Genomic DNA, 20,394 nt, shown 5'->3' with positions numbered 1-20,394 from the left:
CACTTTAGCGGTCACAAGCCTCATTAACGTCCCTATGATCTGCCGCTGACAATACGTCTTTAGCGGGTAGGCCGCTATATCCACTGATCAAGACCCCTAAAAGCCTGCTGTAAGCCTTGACAGACCGAGAATGGGAACCCAGCCCGGCCAGATGGCGACTTCAGACGGGGACCCACAAGACACGCTTTTTTCATTTCCCACTGGGGATGGGCATCCACTCTGAGCCAATGAGATGACATGCTTCTCGTCCACTCCGGATATGGCCTAGCGCATCCCTTCTCTCCGCTTGATGCAGTCCCGTCCCTGGTGAATGTGATGCATGTCTCCAGCAGCTGTCGCCAATGTGTGTGGTGCTGTGCGGCGTGCCTGCGCTGGTGCATCAAATTCCCCCGTTTGGAGAACATGAGGTGAAGGTTCAATTGCGTCCTCATCAACATCAACAACCACCCTGTCATCATTCGAGCAGTGAGCTGCCCTGGTGTCTTTCTTTTACACCCACCAATTATCGCCTTGATCGCTTCGGCCTGGCCCGTCGGACTTAGTACCCCACGCTATAGTCATTGCTCCTTTCATTCGAGCTGTTGTTTCACGGTGTCCTGATACCTAGCGTCGCCTGACTAAGCTTGCCGAGCATCCCTTTTGGAGCTACCTAGCCGCCCTCAAAGTGCTGCACCTTGTAGCTAGTGACGTCTGCCCCGCAACATCACCAACAACACCACCAAAACTTCCATCGCCTAACATGGCTTCCAAGAAGACAAAGCCCGCCGCTGCTGGCGACGACATTGACGACCTCTTTGAGGGAATTGGCGACAATGCCGCTCCCCCCAAGAAGTCGCTCGAGAAGAAGCCCAAGCCTACCACCGCCGCCTCCAAGGCTATGGCCGATAACGACATCCTGGCCGAGCTCGAAAAGGACCTCGAGCAACCCTCCCGTCCGCATACGCCGCGTCTTAAGGAGACGGCAGCAAAGGGCATTCCCAAACGCTCTGCGACCCCTACCACCGACGACAAGTCGACCGCCCCCCGCAAGTCCACCGACAGCGCACGATCTCTCCGTGCGAGCTTCACCCCCAGTGCCACGAGCTCCGACCTGCAAGAACCTGAGAAGAGACCGGCTGAACAACTTGCCGCTGCCTCTTCGTCGGCTGCTTCTCCCGAAGCCGCGCCCGCTGCGGCTGCTGGAGGTGGTTGGTGGGGTGGCATCTTCAACACGGCAACTGCTGCCATGAAGCAGGCCGAGGCTGCTGTGAAGGAGATTCAGAAGAACGAGGAAGCCAAGAAATGGGCCGAACAAGTTCGAGGAAACGTCGGTGGCCTCAGGGCTCTTGGTAAGTTCCTGAGCTGATTTTGCCGTCTCTTGAACGCAACCAAGACACGTTGGTATATCAGGAACAACCATTTGCTAACACTGCCATAACAGGAGACAACCTTCGCCAGCAAGCTCTTCCGACATTCACAAACATCCTCCATACAATCGCTCCTCCCATCAGCTCCCACGAGAGGCTTCTCATTCACATCGCCCACGACATGGTCGGGTACCCTTCCCTTGACCCCTTGATCTACGGCACCTTCTCCCGCGTCATGTCCCAGGTGGAGGGCGGCGAGTTGATGGTCATTCAGCGAGGCCAAGAAACCCACAGCCGCAGATACTCCAACGACGGTGGCGCGGGCTGGAGAGACGGTCCATGGTGGAGACAATCCGACTCCCCGCGTGACCTGGGTCTGATCAAGGGTCTGACCGAGGGCACGAAGCTCTGCCGCGCTGGAGCCGAGGGGTATGCCAGCGAGTACTTTGCAGCTCACGGCGGTGTCGAGCAGGCTCGGCTCCGTGCGACTGAGCCGGTGAGCGAAGACAACCCGGTTCGCAGCTCCGACCTTTTCCTTGCCATCCAGGCTGTGGGTACCACGGCCGACTCTGGTCTTTTTGCCAGCACGTCGGCTGTGGAGAAAGAGAAGGAGACTTCGGCCGTGGCCGAGCAGGATGAGGCAGACGAGATGGTTTGCTTCGCCGTCTTCTGCCTCGACCCCGTCCACGAGATTGAGTACTCGGCCATCAGCCAATCCATCCCGGCCAAGTGGATCCGCTGGTTGGACGCCTCCAACCCGCTGACTCCTGCCAGTGGCGAGGATGGCCAGGAGGGCTCCCTGGGACAATCCGTTCCGGATGAGATCCGTGAGATTGTCGAGGGCGGTGGTGTTGACCCCCGCGAGTGGGTCGCCGAGTGGATCGAAGAGTTGTTGAGTCTGGCTGTGGGTGTTGTGGCACAAAGATATGTTGCCAGAAGAATGGGTGTCGGTGAGGGAGGCATTGGAAAGGGCAAGAGGCGCATGGACGAGCTCGTTCAGGATGGCGGTGGCGAGGCGGCCCGGGCTGGTCTCATCTAAGCCCGTATCGGATAGCAGTGACTGTATGAATTTATCTAGGTGTTTGGGTATACCGCTGTCTTTATCAATATCATTGATCATTATGACTATACAAATTGCCTGTGAGTGTGCCAATTGCCTTACTCGGATGTCAAGCGTAGGTATCTATGGGTGAGGAGCAATAAAACATTAGCACCCGAATTAAAGTAGTGCATATTCATGGTAATCGGACAAGATCACTGATGAGAATATCAATACGCAGTAGGTGTGTGTATCCATTTGCGTTGCTACAGCATCATGAGGGGCGTGCTGGGCTCAATCACAGGGGATATTCGCGTTGTCGCCACCCCTTTGACTTTCGACATTGCCGAAATTGCCTCTCGCCTCTCAGAAAGATATGGCGATATGGCGACTGATGTAGGCTGGGGCCGAAATTTCCTGACTTTGCTTGAGTCAAAGTGTGAAGCCCGTGGTCTTGAAGTTATCCACCAGGGCCGACTTACACGGGCGTGGGACACTGCAGCCGGCGCCAGCTGCATCCCATACGGTATATCCTGCACCTCTCCTGAGTCCCCACATTGGATTCCTTCCCCAAAACCCCGGCGTTGCCAGGCGTGTATTACATAATCAGAAACTGCACAGTAAACTCTGAGAAGAAAATTTCCTCCTCTCTGCCATTTCCTCTTGACCATCACCAGCTGAGCACCACATCTTGACTTGACAGACAGCGCAACAAACGCAGACGGCTCAAGTGAGTCAAACAGGGGCATTCTCAAATATCTACGAGAATAAGCATTATTCATTGCCTCCTCCCTGTACTCTGCGGCTGTGTCCATCGCGTCAAAGCATGAATGTTGTGTGAAGCCAGTCAAAACAGGAGGGTAAAGTAGCTTCAACTACCTTATCGTTACCTACCTTACAGCAGCGTCTACCCAGTCACTTGGATTATTCACGAGTCTTTGCTTCGGCGAGGGTCTCCTTCTTGTGCCGCGTTTTGCGGTACACTCTGGAGAGGACTGGAAATACATCATTTATGAACGGCGAAAATCTAGGGGGGAGGGGCGTTTACGTCTTTTTTCTCTTGATTTTTGCCGGGCTGCGAGAAAAACAGGACCATCATAGTCCATGCCCATCTTTTTTCCTACATGGGCGAGGCTCCAGGCGTACCGACATATCTGATTCTACTGTGACTTGTGGTGTTTAAAGATCTGAAGTGAAAGCTTTGCTGGTTTGGAGTGCTACTTGTCGGCCAGGCCAAGCCAGTGTTGTTCAAATGACTCGGATGGCTCCCAATTGCTACATGTCCCAGCAAAGTACCTGCACGGCTCTCACAGTCAACAAGACGAGCTCAACAAGGTGTTCCCAAAGCCGGGAAGTATGATGGATTCGAGCAAAAGCCTCCCATTCACACCGGCCGAGTCCCAGTCGCCATTCTCCGGTGTTTTCCTCCACCGTTTTGGGCCACCCACATGCAAGTTGCACCTCCCCCACGCACTTACTACAAGTACTCAAGTTGCTGTCACCATTCACCACAAAGAAAGGCCTGACGTCACTTGGCAGTCAGCGCTCACAAACGGCAGGACGGCAACGCCATCAAGCCGCTCTTTCCTCTCCTCCTCTAAGATACCTCGATACCTCACGTTACCCCCCTTTTCCACGAGAGTACGTAGCTAGGTGTTCTTTAGCGTTTCTGTGCCAAGGAAACTGTACATGCTCAAATCCAAAGTGGACGACCACGTCGACGACGTCTTATCACGACCTCTCTCTGCTGCTTGCATGTGCTTCCCCATCAGACCATCTCGACTCCCACTCAAACACGCTCATAAACCTGGCTGTGCAAACATACAGCTCTGGGCTTACTTCTCTTGCCCTTCACTTGAACTCATCACCATTCGATGCCACCCAGAATCCTCGTGAATCCTCTACGGAACACCATCACCACCCGCCGCTCCCGTCTACCCCGTCTATCTCACACCATGGCTCCCACCAAAGACCGCAAGGAGTCCAAGTTCTCCCATCTGCCTCTGAGCACCAGCGGCCCCATTAGCTGCGCCGTCACGGGCAGCGCGCTGTTGAACACACCGTACCTCAATAAAGGCACCGCCTTCCCCGACGACGAGCGCCGCGAGTTCAACCTCACCGGTCTGCTTCCTCAGAGCATTCACTCCCTCGACCAACAGCTGCACCGCGCTTATGAGCAGTACAAGAGCCGCCAGGATGACCTTGCCAAGAATACCTTCCTGACGTCGTTGAAGGAGCAGAATGAGGTCTTGTACTATCGGGTATGTGTTTGCGTGTAATCGGACAAGCAAGTATTCGTGATTCTAAGACTGTTGCGTAGTTGTTGCAAGAGCATCTTCCCGAAATGTTCAGCATCGTGTACACTCCAACCGAAGGAGATGCCATCCAAAATTTCTCACGGCTTTTCAGAAGGCCCGACGGCTGTTTCTTGAACATCAATGACATAGACCGAGTCTATCACGACCTCGCCCAATGGGGGCGACCAGAGGATATCGACTACATTGTCGTTACCGGCATGTGTCCCCGTCCCCGCCTCTGTCCCTGATCTTCCAATTCCGTGATGCCCGAATGATCCGCTGACTAGCTGCACCAGATGGAGAAGAGATCCTGGGTATTGGAGACCAGGGTGTCGGCGGTGTCTTGATCTCCGTGGCGAAGCTGGTCCTCACAACCCTATGCGCTGGTGTTCATCCCAATCGAACACTGCCCGTGGTGCTCGACTGTGGCACTGATAATGAAGAGCTCTTAAACGATGATCTGTATTTAGGACTCAGACAGAAGCGTGTACGGGGACACAAGTACGACCGCTTTGTAGATGAGTTTGTCAAGGCTGCCAGGCGACTGTATCCCCGCGCTTACATCCACTTCGAGGACTTTGGTCTCACCAATGGTAAGTACGGTGATTCTTTTTGGGGGGAAACTATGCTGACGTGCGATGGACTACTAGCCAGGAGGATCTTGGATCAATACCGTCCCCATATCCCGTGCTTCAACGATGATGTGCAGGGAACGGGATGCGTCACCTTGGCGGCCATCACGGCTGCTCTGCACGTAAGCAAGCAGAAGCTCACTGACCTCCGCCTGGTCATCTTTGGTGCTGGTTCCGCCGGTGTCGGAATCGCGGACCAAGTGAGGGACGCCATTGCTGCCGAGGGTAACATGAGCAAGGAGGATGCTTCGAAGCAAATCTGGTGCGTTTATGTCCGCAAATCCTGTAACCTGTATCACCCCCACTAATAGAGACACAGGTTGATCGACAAGCCCGGTCTCTTGACTACTGACAGCGAGATATCCGCTGCTCAAAAGGGCTTCGCCAAGGACCCTTCAGACTGGAAAGACAAGGACGCCTCTCTCCTTTCGGTCATCAAGAGTGTCAAGCCCAATGTCCTGATCGGAACGTCGACGAAGCCTGAGGCGTTTACGGAAGAAATCGTCCGCGCCATGGCGGACGGCGTCGAGCGGCCCATCATCCTTCCCCTCTCCAACCCAACCCGTCTCCACGAGGCCGTGCCGGAGGATATCTACAAGTGGACCGACGGCAAGGCCCTCGTCGCGACAGGTTCCCCTTTCAAACCGGTCAAGGGCCCCTGGGGCGAAGGTGGCAAGGAGATTGAGATTGAAGTCGCAGAGTGCAACAACTCTGTTGTCTTCCCGGGCATCGGCCTCGGCTCCGTGCTCTGCCGAGCGAGCTTGGTGACGGATAAGATGCTCGTTGCGGCCGTGGAAGGTGTCGCGTCGCTAAGCCCCGCGCTCAAGGACCAGACGGCACCGCTGCTGCCGGGCGTGGACGTCGTCAGGGACGTGAGTGTGAGGGTCGCGCGGGCGGTAATCAAAGCGGCTGTCAAGGAGGGCGTGGCGACGGAGGAGGGGATCCCGGAGGGGGACGAGGACTTGGACGAGTGGATCCGAGAGCAGATGTGGTCGCCCGAGTACCGTCCGCTCAAGCTTGTTGAATACAGTGAGGCGAGTCGAGAGGCCAAGGGTGAGATGAAGGTTGCTGGGAGCTTTAGCAGAGTTGGGAGCTGGTAGATGCTGTCATGAACTTTCAAAGAAGGGGACCAGAGTCTCTTCCGCAGACGGCAAAAGGCAAAATTACATGCAACACCGGGCATTCGCCGGTCGTCTCCGACCCGACTACTACTCCGGCCCTCGCTGGTTTATCGATGAGAGAGCGGACGGGATCCCGAGTTCTCCAGTGGGTATGGTCGCATGTGTTGTAATGGCGGAGTGGTGATGCTCAAGTTGGGTGGAGTTTGGTGGTGAAGCTCCGGAGAAGCCCTCCAGCCTCATAGGGGTCATTGGAGAAAGGGAGGCATAATAGCCATTTAATAGTCCTGCGTTAGATACGAGATAATCGTCTGAACAGATTCATGTAGAGAACCGCGCAGAATTATGTTGTGGTGATGTTTGGTGAATTAACTGCGTATTTTACTTATGCTTTTCAAATGCGAAAAAGTGGCGATATCAAAGCCCTTGACTCAAACCAAGCGAACAAGACCACCACCAACTTACCTAGATATAGCCAAGCAACGTAGTCAGTCGAAATGGTAATCTAGCCGTGATTTCGAATCAGACCGTGAGAATAATTGATTTACCCTCATTAGTGAGATTTTCCGTGGAAGTTCACAGTCATTGACAAGCATTAACGGGCAGTGAGATGAATGAAGAAGCCTTCGGTCCGCTGGGAGGAAGTCTCTCAACGTGTACTTCAACTTGCGATCTACTCATGAGACAATATCCGCATATCGACTTTTTAACACTTACTTAGTGCAGTTGGCATTACACCGCATTTGAGCTTCACCCAATGGCCTTGATCGAGCCTCAGTTTTCAAGTAGGCTATCAACTAACGAGAAAGACCTATAAGCGCAATTAATAGTCTCGTTCTAGTTTAAACGAATATGCGAAATTGATGATTGCAAAGTATCAGCATGGATTCGGCATGGATCTCAGCTCATGAGCAAGAAGCTCTCATGCCGCCGTAGGCAGACTCTGCTCAGTTGTGGTCATACATAAACACCAGGAAATCGAGAGACTGGGCCATGAAGAGCTTCTCATCAGAAATTTTACTTTTTTTTATTTCTGCTCAACAAAAAACTCATTGCTGCGACACATCCACCTTTGTCCACCAAAACTCCGACTCCCTCCTCGCCCACGTATCGGCATGCAACCTCGCCGGAACCCCCGCCTCGCCGCCAATAAGCTCCTTATTCTCCTCCGCAAACACCAACGCCTTGGGATCCTCCGCCACGTACCGCTCCCACGTGGGCCTCTCGGGCGCGCTCTCGCCCCGCACGGCATTCGGGTCGCCCGCGACGATGAAGCTGGCGAGGTACGCGTTCAGTGTCAGACACAGCTCCTTTTGCGTCGGCGAGATTTTGGTTTTCGCGGGCTCGCAGACCTCGTAGTACATGTTCTCGCCGTGGCGCGCGCGGTCGAGGAGGGAGCTCTCGAGACCCCATTGGTAGAGGTATATCGGCAGCGTCGGGTCCGCGCGGGAGGCGAGGTCGGCTGTTTGGCGGACGGGCGCGACGTAGGCGTATTGGCCGTAGGCGATTTCGAGGCGGCGGTATTGGGCGCCCGTGCCGTCGAGGGATTCTTTGTAAGGCGAGGTTGGGATGGTAAGGGGGTCCGGGTAGAGTTTGTCAATGGTCTCAACGTCCTCTTTGGAGAGCAGGGGGAGCAGGTCGGCGAAGAAGGAGGTGAATTCTTCAGATTTGGAAACCTTTTTGGAGATGTAGATGGAGCCTTCGTTGCGGTTGAAGCCCGTCATGATGGGGACTTTGCGCCACTTGTTGAGGCGCCAGGATTCCATTGGCGGGCGGGGGATGATGTCGCCGTCGACGACGGGCTGGAAGGCCCAGCGGAGGGAAGGGTTGTACTTGTCAAAGACTGCGATTTGGGCCTTTTGGACGACCTCGCTGGGCGCGGCGCGGAGGTAGGCGAAGGTCTCGGCGGCGGAGAGGTCTGGCGGGCAGCCTGTCTCGGCGAGGAAGTCTGCGAACTGGGCTTCGTGGATGGGGGCGCTGCAGGGGCGGACTGCGCGGGATGTTGGGGCGCCAGATTCGAGAATGACTTTGTGGAAGAGGGGTGGGTTGTATTGGCCTTCGTCGTTTATGAGGATGTGGCCGATCTGGGTTTGTTCGTTAGAGTTGAGTCTTCTCTTTCATGGTAGAAGGGGAAATATCTGGAAAGACTCACAGAGTGTGCTCCGGCGGAGATGCCAAAGAGGGTGACGTTGTTGGGGTCTCCGCCGAATGCCGTGATGTTGTCACGAACCCACTCGAGGAGAATGAGTTGATCTTTCAAACCAAGGTTCACGGAACCCTCCTCGAAACTCTTGGTTGATGGGAGGAAACCAAGAGCTCCAATTCGATAGTTGAATGATACTGCGATGAAAGCTTGTCCAGAGTTGGCCAGGAACGAAGCCGTGTTGTGCATCATGGCCGTGCCTCTGTTGAATGCGCCGCCGTGGATGTACACGGCTACGGGCAGCAGTGTCTCATCTCGAGACGACGAGACGGGTCGGAAGACATTGGCCGTCAGGCAGTCCTCACTATACTCGAACGCTGGACCGCCTGGGAAGAGCTGCTTGCCCGGCGCGACGGGACCCCATTTCGAAGCGTCGATTTCCTTTGTTGAGGGTTCGACTTTGACCGGCGCGCGGAACCTGCGATCTCCTGTTGGCGGGAGCGCATACGGGATACCCTTGAAGGCTTCGACTGGCCGGGGGAGACTGTCTGACACGACTGTGCCGATGACAGTTCCCTGGGTGAGTTTCACTGAGGGACGGGCATCTTGAATTGTTGAACCCATTGTGAATGACTCTTGAAGTTTTGACTCTGCCCTGACGATGTGTAAAGACAAGCGATTGAGTTGAGTTGAGTTGAAGAGTCTCAAGTCGCAATTCACAACTCAAAACCGGGGTGCATCTCAGGAAGCTCTTATCGATAATCGGCGGTTGCTCGTACCGGCTTGCCGTCGAGTTGCAATTGACTTTGACACGCCTCTTCTCGGACAAGCTCCGGATACCGTAGTGAATGGCCTGACTAGTAATACTCCGTAGTTATCGAATGGTGCTTGGCGCCGTGGCGGGAAAGGCTTGATTAGGCGTTAAATGATTGAGGGAACGACTCAAAGAGGCTATTGATACCGGGGCTTTCCCGCGGGGACGAAACGGCCGATCTCGGCGGACGACGTGCTTTCGGGCCCAGATTTGGGCGCCGGACTCCCCCTTTGGGACCTTTCATCTTTCGACAAGTTGAATAGAGTCAATAAATGTCCCCCGTTCCCGGCTTATCAGCCGCCGTCCGACTTGTGCTATCGGACGGGCCCCGACTCATGGGACCCCCCCGGCACGACTTCCCCGCGATAGCCAACTGCCATTGTTTCCTAGTGTGCCCAGCTGAATTCCCAGTCTTGCGGATAACGTCGCCCGTAAAATGTGGTTCCATATGGATCTGGGTTCAGATAAGACGTCCCATTGACGGACTCCTGGGCCTCCGCGTTATCATACCTATCTACCTAGCAGTTTACCCCGGACTGGGTAGCGTGGCGTGGTCAGGGTTGTCGAGATAATGACCAATTGGCAATGAGACATTAAAGGAGTTATCCCTCTCTTCAGAGAGACGGGTAACCCTTGGGAAAAAAGTAAAGAGGCTTCGTCTTTGGATCAATTCTCTTTCTCAGGATCACCACGCCCACCTGGTCCAAGTCTTTGTTTTCGAAGTTCCCGCATTCATCGACTACAATGGCCGAGAAAGTGTCCAAAGACATCAAGGTCGCCGAGGATGGCCTCGAGCCGACAAAGTCCTTCACGGCGGGCGAGGTCGCGCACCTCGACGAGTCCGAGGCCTTCCTCCAGGAGAACAACATCACAGAAGAGTACCTCGCCGAGCTCGTCAACGACAAGGAGAAGAACCGCCGCCTGGTCCGCAAGATCGACCTCATGATCCTCCCGCTCCTGGCCGGCACCTACGTCTTGCAGTACATTGACAAGCAGGCGTTGTCCTACGCCGCCGTCTTTGATCTCTTCTCCAGCACGAGCGTTACGCAGACCGAGTATTCGTGGTTTGCGAGTATCTTCTACCTGGCCTACCTAGTTGCCGAGTACCCGTGGGTCTACATTGCGCAGAAGACGCGCATGGGCAAGGTCGTGGCGGGATGTGTGCTGTCGTGGGGTTCCGTGTTGATGATCACGGCTGCGTGCTCCAACTTCCCGGGACTTGCTGCGTGCCGTTTCCTACTTGGAGTCTTTGAGGCGCCCATTACGACGTGCTTCATGATGATGGTTTCCATGTGGTAGGTCTCGACGTCTTCCACCCCCTTATGTTGACATTGTCCTAACGCATGCATCCAGGTACGTGCGATCAGAGCAGCCCATGCGAGCAGGACTCTTCTACTGCTGCAACGGCGTCGGCAGCATGCTCGGCGGCGTTCTCAGCTACGGTATCGGCCAAATCGACTCATTCCCCGTCTGGAAGGCCGTCTTCCTCATCTGCGGCGGTATCACCGTTGTTTGGGGCGGGCTGCTCCTCGTCTTCCTCCCAGACAGCATCCTGAGCGCCAAGAGATTCTCCCTCGAGGAGCGAGCCCTCCTGGTCGGCCGCGCCCGTCTCGCAAAGACGGGTGTCCTAAACAAGACCATCAAGTGGTACCAGGTCAAGGAGGCCTGCCTCGACCCCCAGGTCTGGCTGCTGACGCTCTTCGTCCTGCTCAACGAGGTTATCAACGGCGGCGTCGCCAACTTTGGCAAGCTCATCATCAAGGGGCTCGTTTCCGACCCGCTGCTGACCACGGCTCTGGGAATCCCGCAGGGCGCGTTCCAGGTCTTTTGGATTCTCACGGGTGCCTACACCGCGTCGAGGTTCCGCAACCAGCGCACGACCGTCATGGCGGTGTGGCTCATCCCCACCATTATCGGCTGCTGCATGATCTGGAAGCTGGATCGAACGCACTACAAGGTCGGTGTCCTGTTTGGCTACTACATGATTGGATGCTACGTCGCCTCCCTGGTTCTGGCCCTGCAGATGCCGGCGACGAACCTCGGAGGATACACCAAGCGCATCACGGCCTCAGCCATTGTTTTCACGGCGTACTGCGTGGGTAACATTATTGGGCCTCATGCATTTTTGGCCAAGGAGGCGCCGTTGTACGAAACTGGGTGCAAGCTTATCCTCGCGTGCTCGGCTTCGCAGGTGGCTATCGCTGTTGGATTGCGGATGCTGCTCATTCGCCGTAACAAGCAGAGAGATGCTGCTGCTGCGGCGGCTGGCATCTCACCAGATGCTGAGCACGATGATGAGGGAGTCGATTTGACTGACAAGGAGGTGAGTTTTCCGAGCTTCTGTGACCATCAAGAGACTTTGACAACTAACATGTGGATAGAACCCCAACTTCCGTTACGTATTGTAAGATTTTTTTTTGTTTGGAGCGGGACATGTTATAGAGATGACTATAGACGGGAACCTGTTTAGAAGAGCGACCAATTATGAGACCATGTTGATATTGAGAATCGTACTTGAACTGTGAAGCGTAGTAGATTGTAGCCCGGGACTGCCCACAGAAAGCCGGAGATACGGCTGGGCAGCCGGCCGGATGGCTGTATAACCGGGCTGTGACTAAAGATATAGGCCACGGAAAACCTTCTAGCTAGACCGGAGCATCTATAGCTTTGTCATCCCTAATAGCTCGTTGTGGAACCTGGATGATGAGCTTCAAACATGGACATTGTGGATGATGGTCCCTTAGATAGCAACTACTAGATACCACTTGAAGTTAGTGGTTTCCCATAAGATCACAAAACACAGCCGGAGGGATTCGCAGCGCAAAATCGGAGAATGGAATCATTTTCGTATTGACAGTCTGGCAGCTGCGCCTAGACTTGTGAGACCCGTATCTGTACCATGACGAACACCTTAACGGCCACGGCTTTTTCAAGGCCTGCATCAATCTGCGGCACGGAGGCTATCAGAGTAGCCCCAGAATCCTCGACCATGGGAGACCATCGAGGGTGGCACGAGAATCCTTCGCTAGCCGGGGGCGTGGGAGAGGAGCAAAAGATGTTGCATCGGGGGCGCAGGGGGGCGAGTGGTCACTGGGGACTTTTTGGTAGTTTGTCTTGATCTCGAACGCGGAAAATCTCATTTTGTTGGGTAGTCGTGAACCATTCCTATGCCATTTTCCTCTCCGCAGAGAGCCGGACGCCTCGAATTGGCGATATACCATGCAACCAACTCTAGATCCATGATGTCGACCGACCAGACCGAACGACTAGACCCTTTTGACAAGTCAGCCCAACCGTCCGACTGTTGTAAACAGCCCTTTTGCGAGCCGTACAATAAAACTCCCGACGTACCATCCTTCCCCCCCGAGGTCGCATCCTTTCAGCATTTAGCGCTGGCCGGACCAGACAGCCTTGACGAGGCCATCACGCTGGGCCAGACGGTTGAAGGCATCGTCGCTCTCGCCCATCGCGCGAACGAAACCGGAGAGGGCGTAGACGTGGTTCTCGCCGGGGACGGCGCGGCCGTTCTCGTCAACCTTGGCGACGGAGATCTGGACGGAGGCGTGGTCCTTGGCCTTGATGATGCGGTTGGTGGCGCTGCACTTGCGCGGAACGTAGCTATTCGGCGAGAAAAAAACACAAGAGGTTAGCATGGACTTTCGATATCGAATTTTTGGTGTAGTCGCGCTTTTCCCGCGAAAGCTTCCTCTTCTCGATTTCGTCTCGCGCGGAAATTTCGTAGAATGGTTCGGTATGGGAAGGGGGATTTCTCACAGATCGACGATCTCGCCCTTGTCGTTCTCCATTGCTGCGGCTTGCGTTCGGGGTTGACTAGAAGCAAGTAGGTGGTGGTTTGCGTGGATGTTGTCGTTCGCGGGGTCGAGATGCGGGAGAGCTGTGGTAGACTGACTGCCTTCTTTTTTCGAAATTTCGTGTGGGCGGGCCGAAGCGGCAGGAAAGGGTTGAGATCACGTGGATCTAGCGACGATTGCTTACCTCATTCTGGAGATAAGATAAGAGGAGACCGTCTGTGCTTTGATGACCAGGGTGCTCCTTCTGACCCCTGCTGCAGAAGTGGTACGTACCCACAAGGCCTGGAACTCAGGCCCCCCTCTAAGGTACTCCACGCTTGCTGCTGTTGCGCGTTGGCGGTGCTTTGTTGATGTTGAAAGTCGACGGCGTGAATTCCATCCAAACTGCCACCGTCACCCGAATGCGCCCCCCTCTCCATCCACTGGCCCGTCTGACTTCGCAAGGGAATAACTGATGCCTCCGTCATCTGTATAATCTAACGGCTACTTTCTCTCGCCGGCACATCCACCCATCGTTCAATCTGCTGCGAGTCGCATCGAAAACATGCGCTTTGCGCATCACGACGGGTTTGCCGAGATTCACGATGGGGTCGCCGTTTCGAAGCACCCGTCATGACGCCTATAAACTCTCCTCTTCGCCGAGCTTGCCATCCCTGGACCATATCAAGTCTCAATTCCCCAAGCAACCACCCATTCGAAGCCCCATGGCTGCCAGTTCCACTCCGACACATGCGAGCCACCACTTTGCCAAACCCTCCAGCTTCCTTCGCCAGGAACAACCTGCGATTGACCTGACGACACCTTGTAGAGATGAGCCCGCGCCACCTCGACAACAAGAAGAGGAGGAGGAGGTCACAGTGATATCCATTGCGAGCGTACCCAGACCGAAACGCAAGAGAGGCGTCAAAGTCCTTGAGAAAAAGGCATTCCAACCGCCTTCACCCTCCAAACCGATCAAAGATGCGTCTGCCAGTCCGCCGTGGAAGAAGTATGCGAAACCCAAGAAAACAGCTGCGAAGGCTGAGAAAAAAGCCAAGACTGCAAAGCCCAAAGCAGCAGCAAAGAAGAATGGTGTTCAGAGTCGCCACTTTGCAAAGCCCAAGGTTGAAGGCAAAGAGGACTCCCCTCCATCGCCACAAGAACCAAAGAAGGATACCAATGAGCCATTGGAGCTCGAGGCGGCATTGAGACGTCGTGTGGATTGGACACCGCCGCCAGCCGACAATGGCGGGGCATCAGGATCGAAATCTTCCCAGGCCATCGACCTCCTTTCTTCGACTGTGAAAAGCCCAGGCCGTGCTGCGTCGAAGGAAACATTTGACAATCTTTTCGAAAAGTTTGGCCGGCCGGATGAGGAACTGAAGAGACCTTCGGCTGAGCCGTCTGACGGCGATACACCGGTGTTGAAGAAGAGAAAGTTGATCGAGACCATGCCAGTCAACGAATCGTCGAAAATGGGACCTCCGAAGAAGGGGCCCTTGAAAGTAAAAGCACCGAGAAAGAAGCCGCGTACAATCACTGAACTGGCTACCGCAGCCTATGTGGTTCCAGATGCTACAGAACAGGAGCAGCCTTCTGCGCCTCCAGTCGAGAGTGTCGAGGACGGAGAAGAGACTGCCAAATCAAAGGGAAAGAAGAGGGCATCGAAGGCAAAGAAGCCCAAGAAGGCCCCTCCACCAGAACCCATTCTGTTGTCACCAACTGCAGCCCTCAGACAAGCTGCGAAGCAAGATTACGTTTTCGGGACTTCGAGCCAGCTGGCACGTGAACACTCGCCTACTTTTCTCAGGGATCTCCAGTCTGCGCTGCAGGCATCAAATTCGAAGAGAGAAGATCATTTCGTGACCCCAGTCAATAGCGACGAGGTTGAACCAGAACCCAAGCAAAAGCTTTGGGATGTAGGCGCGAGAGACGAGGATGGCAGGCTGCTGGATTTGGAAGTCATCAATCTTGCCGACACTCCACAGGCAGCACCAGGCGTTGCAGATGGTCTCAACCCTTTTGGTTATGCTGGAATTGATCAAACAGTAGCGGCATTGCCAGCTCATATGCCATCAGATGTCTCTTTTCCGGACATTGAGGACCTTCTGGCCAAGGATGTGGCAATCGACTTGCCGCCACATCCTGTTATTTCTACACAACAGAAAGTCGATGCGCCATTACAGGCTCACATGTTTTCGGACATGTCCTTTCCAGATATTGACGATCTTCTGGGAAAAGAGACCGATCAAGATGGCAAGCCTCAGACTCAGAAACAAGCATTACCGTCCTCGCCGCCCCCCAGGTCAGCCGAAATCACAGCTCAGTCAGTCGAAGTGCTGTTGGTATCTTCTGGACCTCGACCAAACACCGAGGAAGAAGCTAGCAATCTGCCCCCACTGGACTCACCGCCAGCACAAGCCTCGAAAGCGGCCAAGTCTGTGGCGACGGAGGATACGGCCCCAGAGATCGCGAAACCAGACTTTAGTCTCTACACTGACAACCAACTCGCGCGAGAGATTTCGTCGTACGGGTTCAAGCCAGTCAAGCGAAGGCAAGCCATGCTTGCCCTTCTAGATCAGTGCTGGGTGGGCAAGCAAAGGACCGCCCTTTCATCGCTTCCCACGAACCGCCCCATCACGACCACGTCCCAGGCACAAGCTGTTGCCAAGCCCCAGAAAACAATAGCCACCGGTTCTCCGAAGCGGCCGCGGGGTCGCCCGCGAAAGACCAGTATAGTTGAAGCTGAAGCTGAAGTTGAAGGTGAAATGCCTTCCAGTGAGCCGCCACCATCCGCCCAGCCGCCACCGCCGTCTCCCAAGAGAGGCCGTGGTCGACCGAGGAAGAATGCCGAGTCGACGACAGCTATTCCCTCGACAGCCAGTAAGAAGGGCAAGTCGAAAGCAACATCTGGCGCATCAAAAGAGCCGAAAGCATCTAGGAAGGCGGCTTCGCCAGTGGCATCACCGCCTCGGAAGAAAACCAAAGTGACAAAGGTCATCGAGATCCCGGATTCGGAATCAGAAGGGGCCCTTTCCTTGTCACCATCGCCATGCTCTTCACCCGAGCCGACTTTTTCCCCAGCTCCCGAGGAAGCTTCAGTATCAATTGGCGACGATACGGAAATGTCACTTGCAGCGTCCCAAAGCCAGCGATCGGAAGTCTTGTTCGCGCGCATCACTGAAGCTGTGACCTCGGCGCCTCCAACGACGGACCCCAAGAACCCGTCCTTCCACGAGATGATGCTGATGTATGATCCGATTGTGCTTGAAGATCTTGCTGGTTGGCTCAATACCGGACAACTATCCCGGGTTGGGTATGATGGTGAGGTCTCGCCGACGGAAGTGAAGCAGTGGTGCGAGTCAAAGAGCGTTTGTTGTCTGTGGCGCGAGAGCTTGAGAGGAAAGGAGAGGAAGCGATACTAATTCGGAGTCTACGTTATGCATTTACGATACCCATTGAATAGTCTTGCTTTGGTTGAACACGGCCGTCACAATAAGATTCCTGTGGTGTTGATTGAGATGACGCTCTGGCGCTGTCTCAATAACACCTTATATAAACAACATTATTCTTCACCCGGGATAAGTCCAATTGAGAAACTGTGACATATTAATCGATTTTCCTTGATTCAGATGAAATGGGCGATTATGTCGCATTATTTGGTGTTGCAAGTGTCATGAGAGTTAGCAGCAGGGCGCGGTCACAGGGCGCACACCGAACCTCGGCAAAAACGTCAACCCCCGCCGGGTCGGTGATCTTTGTCCCAGACACCTCATGACTTTTGACTAGAGCTGATCGGCTGTCACCTTCAGGTTCTCAATGCCTTCGTTATCCCCATTATCCCGTACAGGTAGATTATTCTGTTCAAGAAGCTGTTTGATTCAATCAATTCGATACCCAAACTTCTCGTTGCACTCATTTTCACGTTCAATTGCGACGCGCATTTCGAGCAGGGATCTCAGGCCAAACACGTCACTCATAGCAACGCCTGTTCCACGCACCGTCCGACAACAAGCGGGCGCATCAAATATCATCATCATGTCACAGCAGCGTTCATCTTCTTCATCGCCGCCGAAGCGCGAAAGAGAGGTTATGGAGCCTCGGCCGAGTGCGAGGTAAGTTCCGCTCATAATTAGACATGCAGGCTCGGTGTCAGCTCACACAACCCGGCCCATAGCATCTTGCTCCTCTCACCGACAAACCAGGTCCTCCTGCTGCACCGTGTGAAGACATCAACATCTTTCGCATCGGCGCATGTATTCCCCGGCGGGAATCTAGATCCGTTTCACGATGGAGAGATTCCGCCAAGTGATGCCCGTGAACGGCACGAGGACGGCCACGCGTATCGGCTAGGTGCCATCCGTGAGTGCTTTGAGGAGACGGGCATCCTCCTCGCCACTCGCAAGGGCTCCGATGACAAGTCTACGCTTGTCAACGTTCCCATCGCAGAGAGAGAAAAGGCTCGCAAGCAAATTCACAGCGGCAAGTTGCGCTTCAGCGAATGGGTCGACAGCGTGGGCGGCGTCCCCGACATTGGTAAGTAATAAACCCTTACATCAAGCACTTTCATTGCAGGAGGACTACGCAGAAGATTCAATATCACTCACGCTTCCAAACAGGACGCCTCATCCCCTTCACTAGATGGGTGACGCCCACCAACGTGCCCAAACGCTTCACAACGCAAATGTACATTTACATGCTCCCGCACTCTGCCTCCACCGGCGCCGACGCCGCAGAGAACGAAATCATCGTGCCGACTCCGGATGGCGGCGTAGAGCACACGGCCGCCAAGTTCGACGACGCGTGGACCTGGCTCTACCGCGCCGACAAGGGCGAGATCATTCTCTTCCCGCCGCAGTATTACCTCCTGTACCTGGTCTCGCAGTTCTGCAAGGCCGCCGCCCCATCCCCGGCGCCCGGCAAGGGCCACGGGGACGCGTACTTTGCGTCGCAGAGGCGGGGCCTGATGGACTTCCTTCACAGAGCGCCTACCGCTGTGACCGAGGCGGGTCGGAAGCAGCCTTCGTCGGAGATTCCGTGGGCGCACAAGGTGATGAGCCCGCATAACTTGTTCATTCGCGAGGGGGATAATCGTATCGTGCTCGGGCTTGACAAGCCTGGTCCCGAGCTCAAGGGGACGGGGCGCGGAGGCGATTGGGAGAGGGTTGTGTTGGTCAAGTTTACGAGGGACGGGCCGCGCAAGGTCGAGGTGAGGGGTCGCGAAGAAGTGTTGAGGGAGGAGAAGGAGGCGAAGAGGGCCAGGGAGGCCGAGGAGGAGGGCGAGGGGAGACATAAGCTTTGAAGCTGTGGTGGTCGTCGACGGTCGATGATCGTAGAGCCTGTAGATACTTGTTAGTTGATGAATGAGAGGATATTCCATTACCTCGCTGTAGGATCGGGTGATGATGGTCTGACGCTGGACATGTCAGAAGAGAGACAACAACTCGTGGTGTAGCACCCGCATAGTCATCTCACTTCACCCAGTACTCTGGTCAGCGGTTTTTTTTTTTTTTGGCATTCTACCACCACACACCACGGTTAAAAACCTTAAAAGAAATGCTTTAAACGATGAGAAGAATGAGATCTGATGGATCTCAAATGGTCGACGGACAAAAGAGCATTGGTTATTGTGCAGAAAATAAGGCATCCAGGGACACCCGTTGCAGGAGTTCTCGAGTCAGGGCAGCGGCCACACCCTCACCCCCCTCCTCTGCCCTGCCAGGCGAACCACCTCTGCACAGCAAACCTAGGCTGAGAGAGAGAGTCGAAGGCGTCTGGAGCCGGGGGATGCGAATCTCCCTGAGAACTCCTCGGGGCAAAGGGTGAGGCTCTGCTAAGAGGCTCACCCTCGCTCACCCTCAAAGAGGTGGTTTGCTCCGAACTCAAGGAGACGCAACCCCACATCCAGCAATGCACGCATCCTGGGACAGTTGGAACCAAGGTGAATGCAGAATAACCCTTGTTGTCCTAGTCTCTGGTGCCGCATTCAGAGAGGCCGCAGTGATGCGGCCTCCATCCTGGCCAGCCCTCCTTCTTCTTTCCCCCTCATACCTATACAAGAAGGCAGTGGTATTACACCACCCTCCCCTCCCTAGCCTGACCATCCATCATTGGCTCAAGATACTATGATCTGATAGCATAACTCCGCTTAAGCCGTGCTTGCGAGCAAGCTCGAGGTAAGCTCAAACCTTAGTTTACTGGTGTCTCGCACAAAGATCTGCCAGTCGTGGGGAAGGTAGGACGTGTGTTTCCCTGATGCTCATTCTTGGTTCATGTTCCCTCACCCATCGAACCAATTTCAAGCCCGTCAGCAATACTCCCCCACGCGATATACGCAATGTTTATGCGTAAACATCCTTCAACTTCGACGACTGGTCTCGTACCCGAACATGAGGCTCTGTCCTCGGAGATCGCGAGAGTCTGTCACCGCTTAAACTTGCATGGCGTACGCGCTCGCGCTGGCGCCGTCTCCTCCATCCTTGATCCTCGTCCGTCTATCGTCACTTCGTGGTCGCCAGAGAGACGCCATACGGCCATTATCTTGTGGCTTTCTTCCCCTCCTCTTCATACGTGGCATCAGAAACGACTATCTCCCCGGATGGCTTCGGTCTCGTGGACGCAGATCGCACCATCATGACGTTGAGTCTTGCCGTTTGGCTTGAATGATTTGATCAAAGTTCCGTCTGGCTGTTAACTCGAGACGGCAAGCCAAGCAGACTTTCTCCTTAGGAAGTAGTGCCGACCCTAGTTTGCGCCCAATCGTATATCTTGGATCGTAGGTTGGATCTTTGGCCAACCGTTCATCCCGCATTGTCACACCGGTTCTTGCAATCGCATCTAGGCCTTTGGAATCAAGCGTCCAAAACTAGTTGTTCAGCCGGAGTCGTTGGTCTTTTCGTGTCTTCTGCTGTCTTTGGCATCTGAAGTAACCGTATCCCTGCATAAAGTAGGCGAGGCAACTGTCACTCTTCATCGCAGATCATCGGCTCCCCGATGTCAAGTTTGCACTTGCCGAGTCAACACTAAACTCACCTACTTTACTTACCTCACCCACCTCCGCAAACTGCACTGCATGGTACCACGCTCCTTTCAACAAAACATTCTGAGGCAAATTCGTGTCGTACAGACTCGACCCTATAGGGATAATACTCAGCAACGGGTAGTGGCCCGCAGGCTGGTACCACATCGTACCAGAAGCCATGTAGGTGCCCTCA

At 54.7% G+C, this 20,394-nt stretch overlaps 7 protein-coding genes across 7 annotated transcripts; 5 read left to right on the top strand and 2 right to left on the bottom strand.

Annotated features, from left to right (window-relative positions):
* Window positions 1-739: 739 nt before the first annotated feature.
* Window positions 740-2,385, top strand: N0V96_000870 (uncharacterized protein; the record flags this gene model as incomplete). Its single annotated transcript, XM_053193143.2, has 2 exons — window positions 740-1,328; window positions 1,421-2,385. 2 exons carry the CDS (start codon window positions 740-742, stop codon window positions 2,383-2,385), a joined length of 1,554 nt encoding a protein of 517 aa, XP_053049261.2.
* A 1,955-nt stretch (window positions 2,386-4,340) lies between these two features.
* Window positions 4,341-6,414, top strand: MAE1 (NAD-dependent malic enzyme, mitochondrial; the record flags this gene model as incomplete). The annotated part of the gene is made up of 5 exons (XM_065756061.1): window positions 4,341-4,646; window positions 4,706-4,898; window positions 4,979-5,275; window positions 5,333-5,576; window positions 5,634-6,414. 5 exons carry the CDS (start codon window positions 4,341-4,343, stop codon window positions 6,412-6,414), a joined length of 1,821 nt encoding a protein of 606 aa, XP_065615301.1.
* Window positions 6,415-7,481: 1,067 nt separating this feature from the next.
* On the bottom strand, window positions 7,482-9,199 carry N0V96_000868 (uncharacterized protein; the record flags this gene model as incomplete). The annotated part of the gene is made up of 2 exons (XM_053193145.2): window positions 7,482-8,516; window positions 8,585-9,199. The coding sequence occupies 2 exons, from the start codon at window positions 9,197-9,199 to the stop codon at window positions 7,482-7,484; spliced, it is 1,650 nt and encodes a 549-aa protein (XP_053049263.2).
* Window positions 9,200-10,133: 934 nt separating this feature from the next.
* On the top strand, window positions 10,134-11,797 carry N0V96_000867 (uncharacterized protein; the record flags this gene model as incomplete). The annotated part of the gene is made up of 3 exons (XM_053193146.2): window positions 10,134-10,684; window positions 10,743-11,712; window positions 11,771-11,797. The coding sequence occupies 3 exons, from the start codon at window positions 10,134-10,136 to the stop codon at window positions 11,795-11,797; spliced, it is 1,548 nt and encodes a 515-aa protein (XP_053049264.1).
* Window positions 11,798-12,775: 978 nt separating this feature from the next.
* On the bottom strand, window positions 12,776-13,195 carry RPS21 (40S ribosomal protein eS21; the record flags this gene model as incomplete). Its single annotated transcript, XM_053193147.1, has 2 exons — window positions 12,776-13,007; window positions 13,164-13,195. 2 exons carry the CDS (start codon window positions 13,193-13,195, stop codon window positions 12,776-12,778), a joined length of 264 nt encoding a protein of 87 aa, XP_053049265.1.
* Window positions 13,196-13,785: 590 nt separating this feature from the next.
* SLX4 (5'-flap endonuclease) lies at window positions 13,786-16,605 on the top strand (the record flags this gene model as incomplete). Its single annotated transcript, XM_053193148.2, has 2 exons — window positions 13,786-13,790; window positions 13,902-16,605. The coding sequence occupies 2 exons, from the start codon at window positions 13,786-13,788 to the stop codon at window positions 16,603-16,605; spliced, it is 2,709 nt and encodes a 902-aa protein (XP_053049266.2).
* Window positions 16,606-17,218: 613 nt separating this feature from the next.
* N0V96_000864 (uncharacterized protein) lies at window positions 17,219-18,482 on the top strand (the record flags this gene model as incomplete). Its single annotated transcript, XM_065756060.1, has 3 exons — window positions 17,219-17,295; window positions 17,358-17,716; window positions 17,800-18,482. 3 exons carry the CDS (start codon window positions 17,219-17,221, stop codon window positions 18,480-18,482), a joined length of 1,119 nt encoding a protein of 372 aa, XP_065615300.1.
* Between the last annotated feature and the right edge of the window lie 1,912 nt (window positions 18,483-20,394).

The sequence above is a fragment of the Colletotrichum fioriniae genome, assembly GCF_027942845.1.
Source record: "Colletotrichum fioriniae strain IMI 355084 chromosome Unknown scaffold_1, whole genome shotgun sequence".
Lineage (NCBI taxonomy): Eukaryota > Fungi > Ascomycota > Sordariomycetes > Glomerellales > Glomerellaceae > Colletotrichum > Colletotrichum fioriniae.
This window is presented reverse-complemented; position numbering and strand designations above follow the sequence as displayed.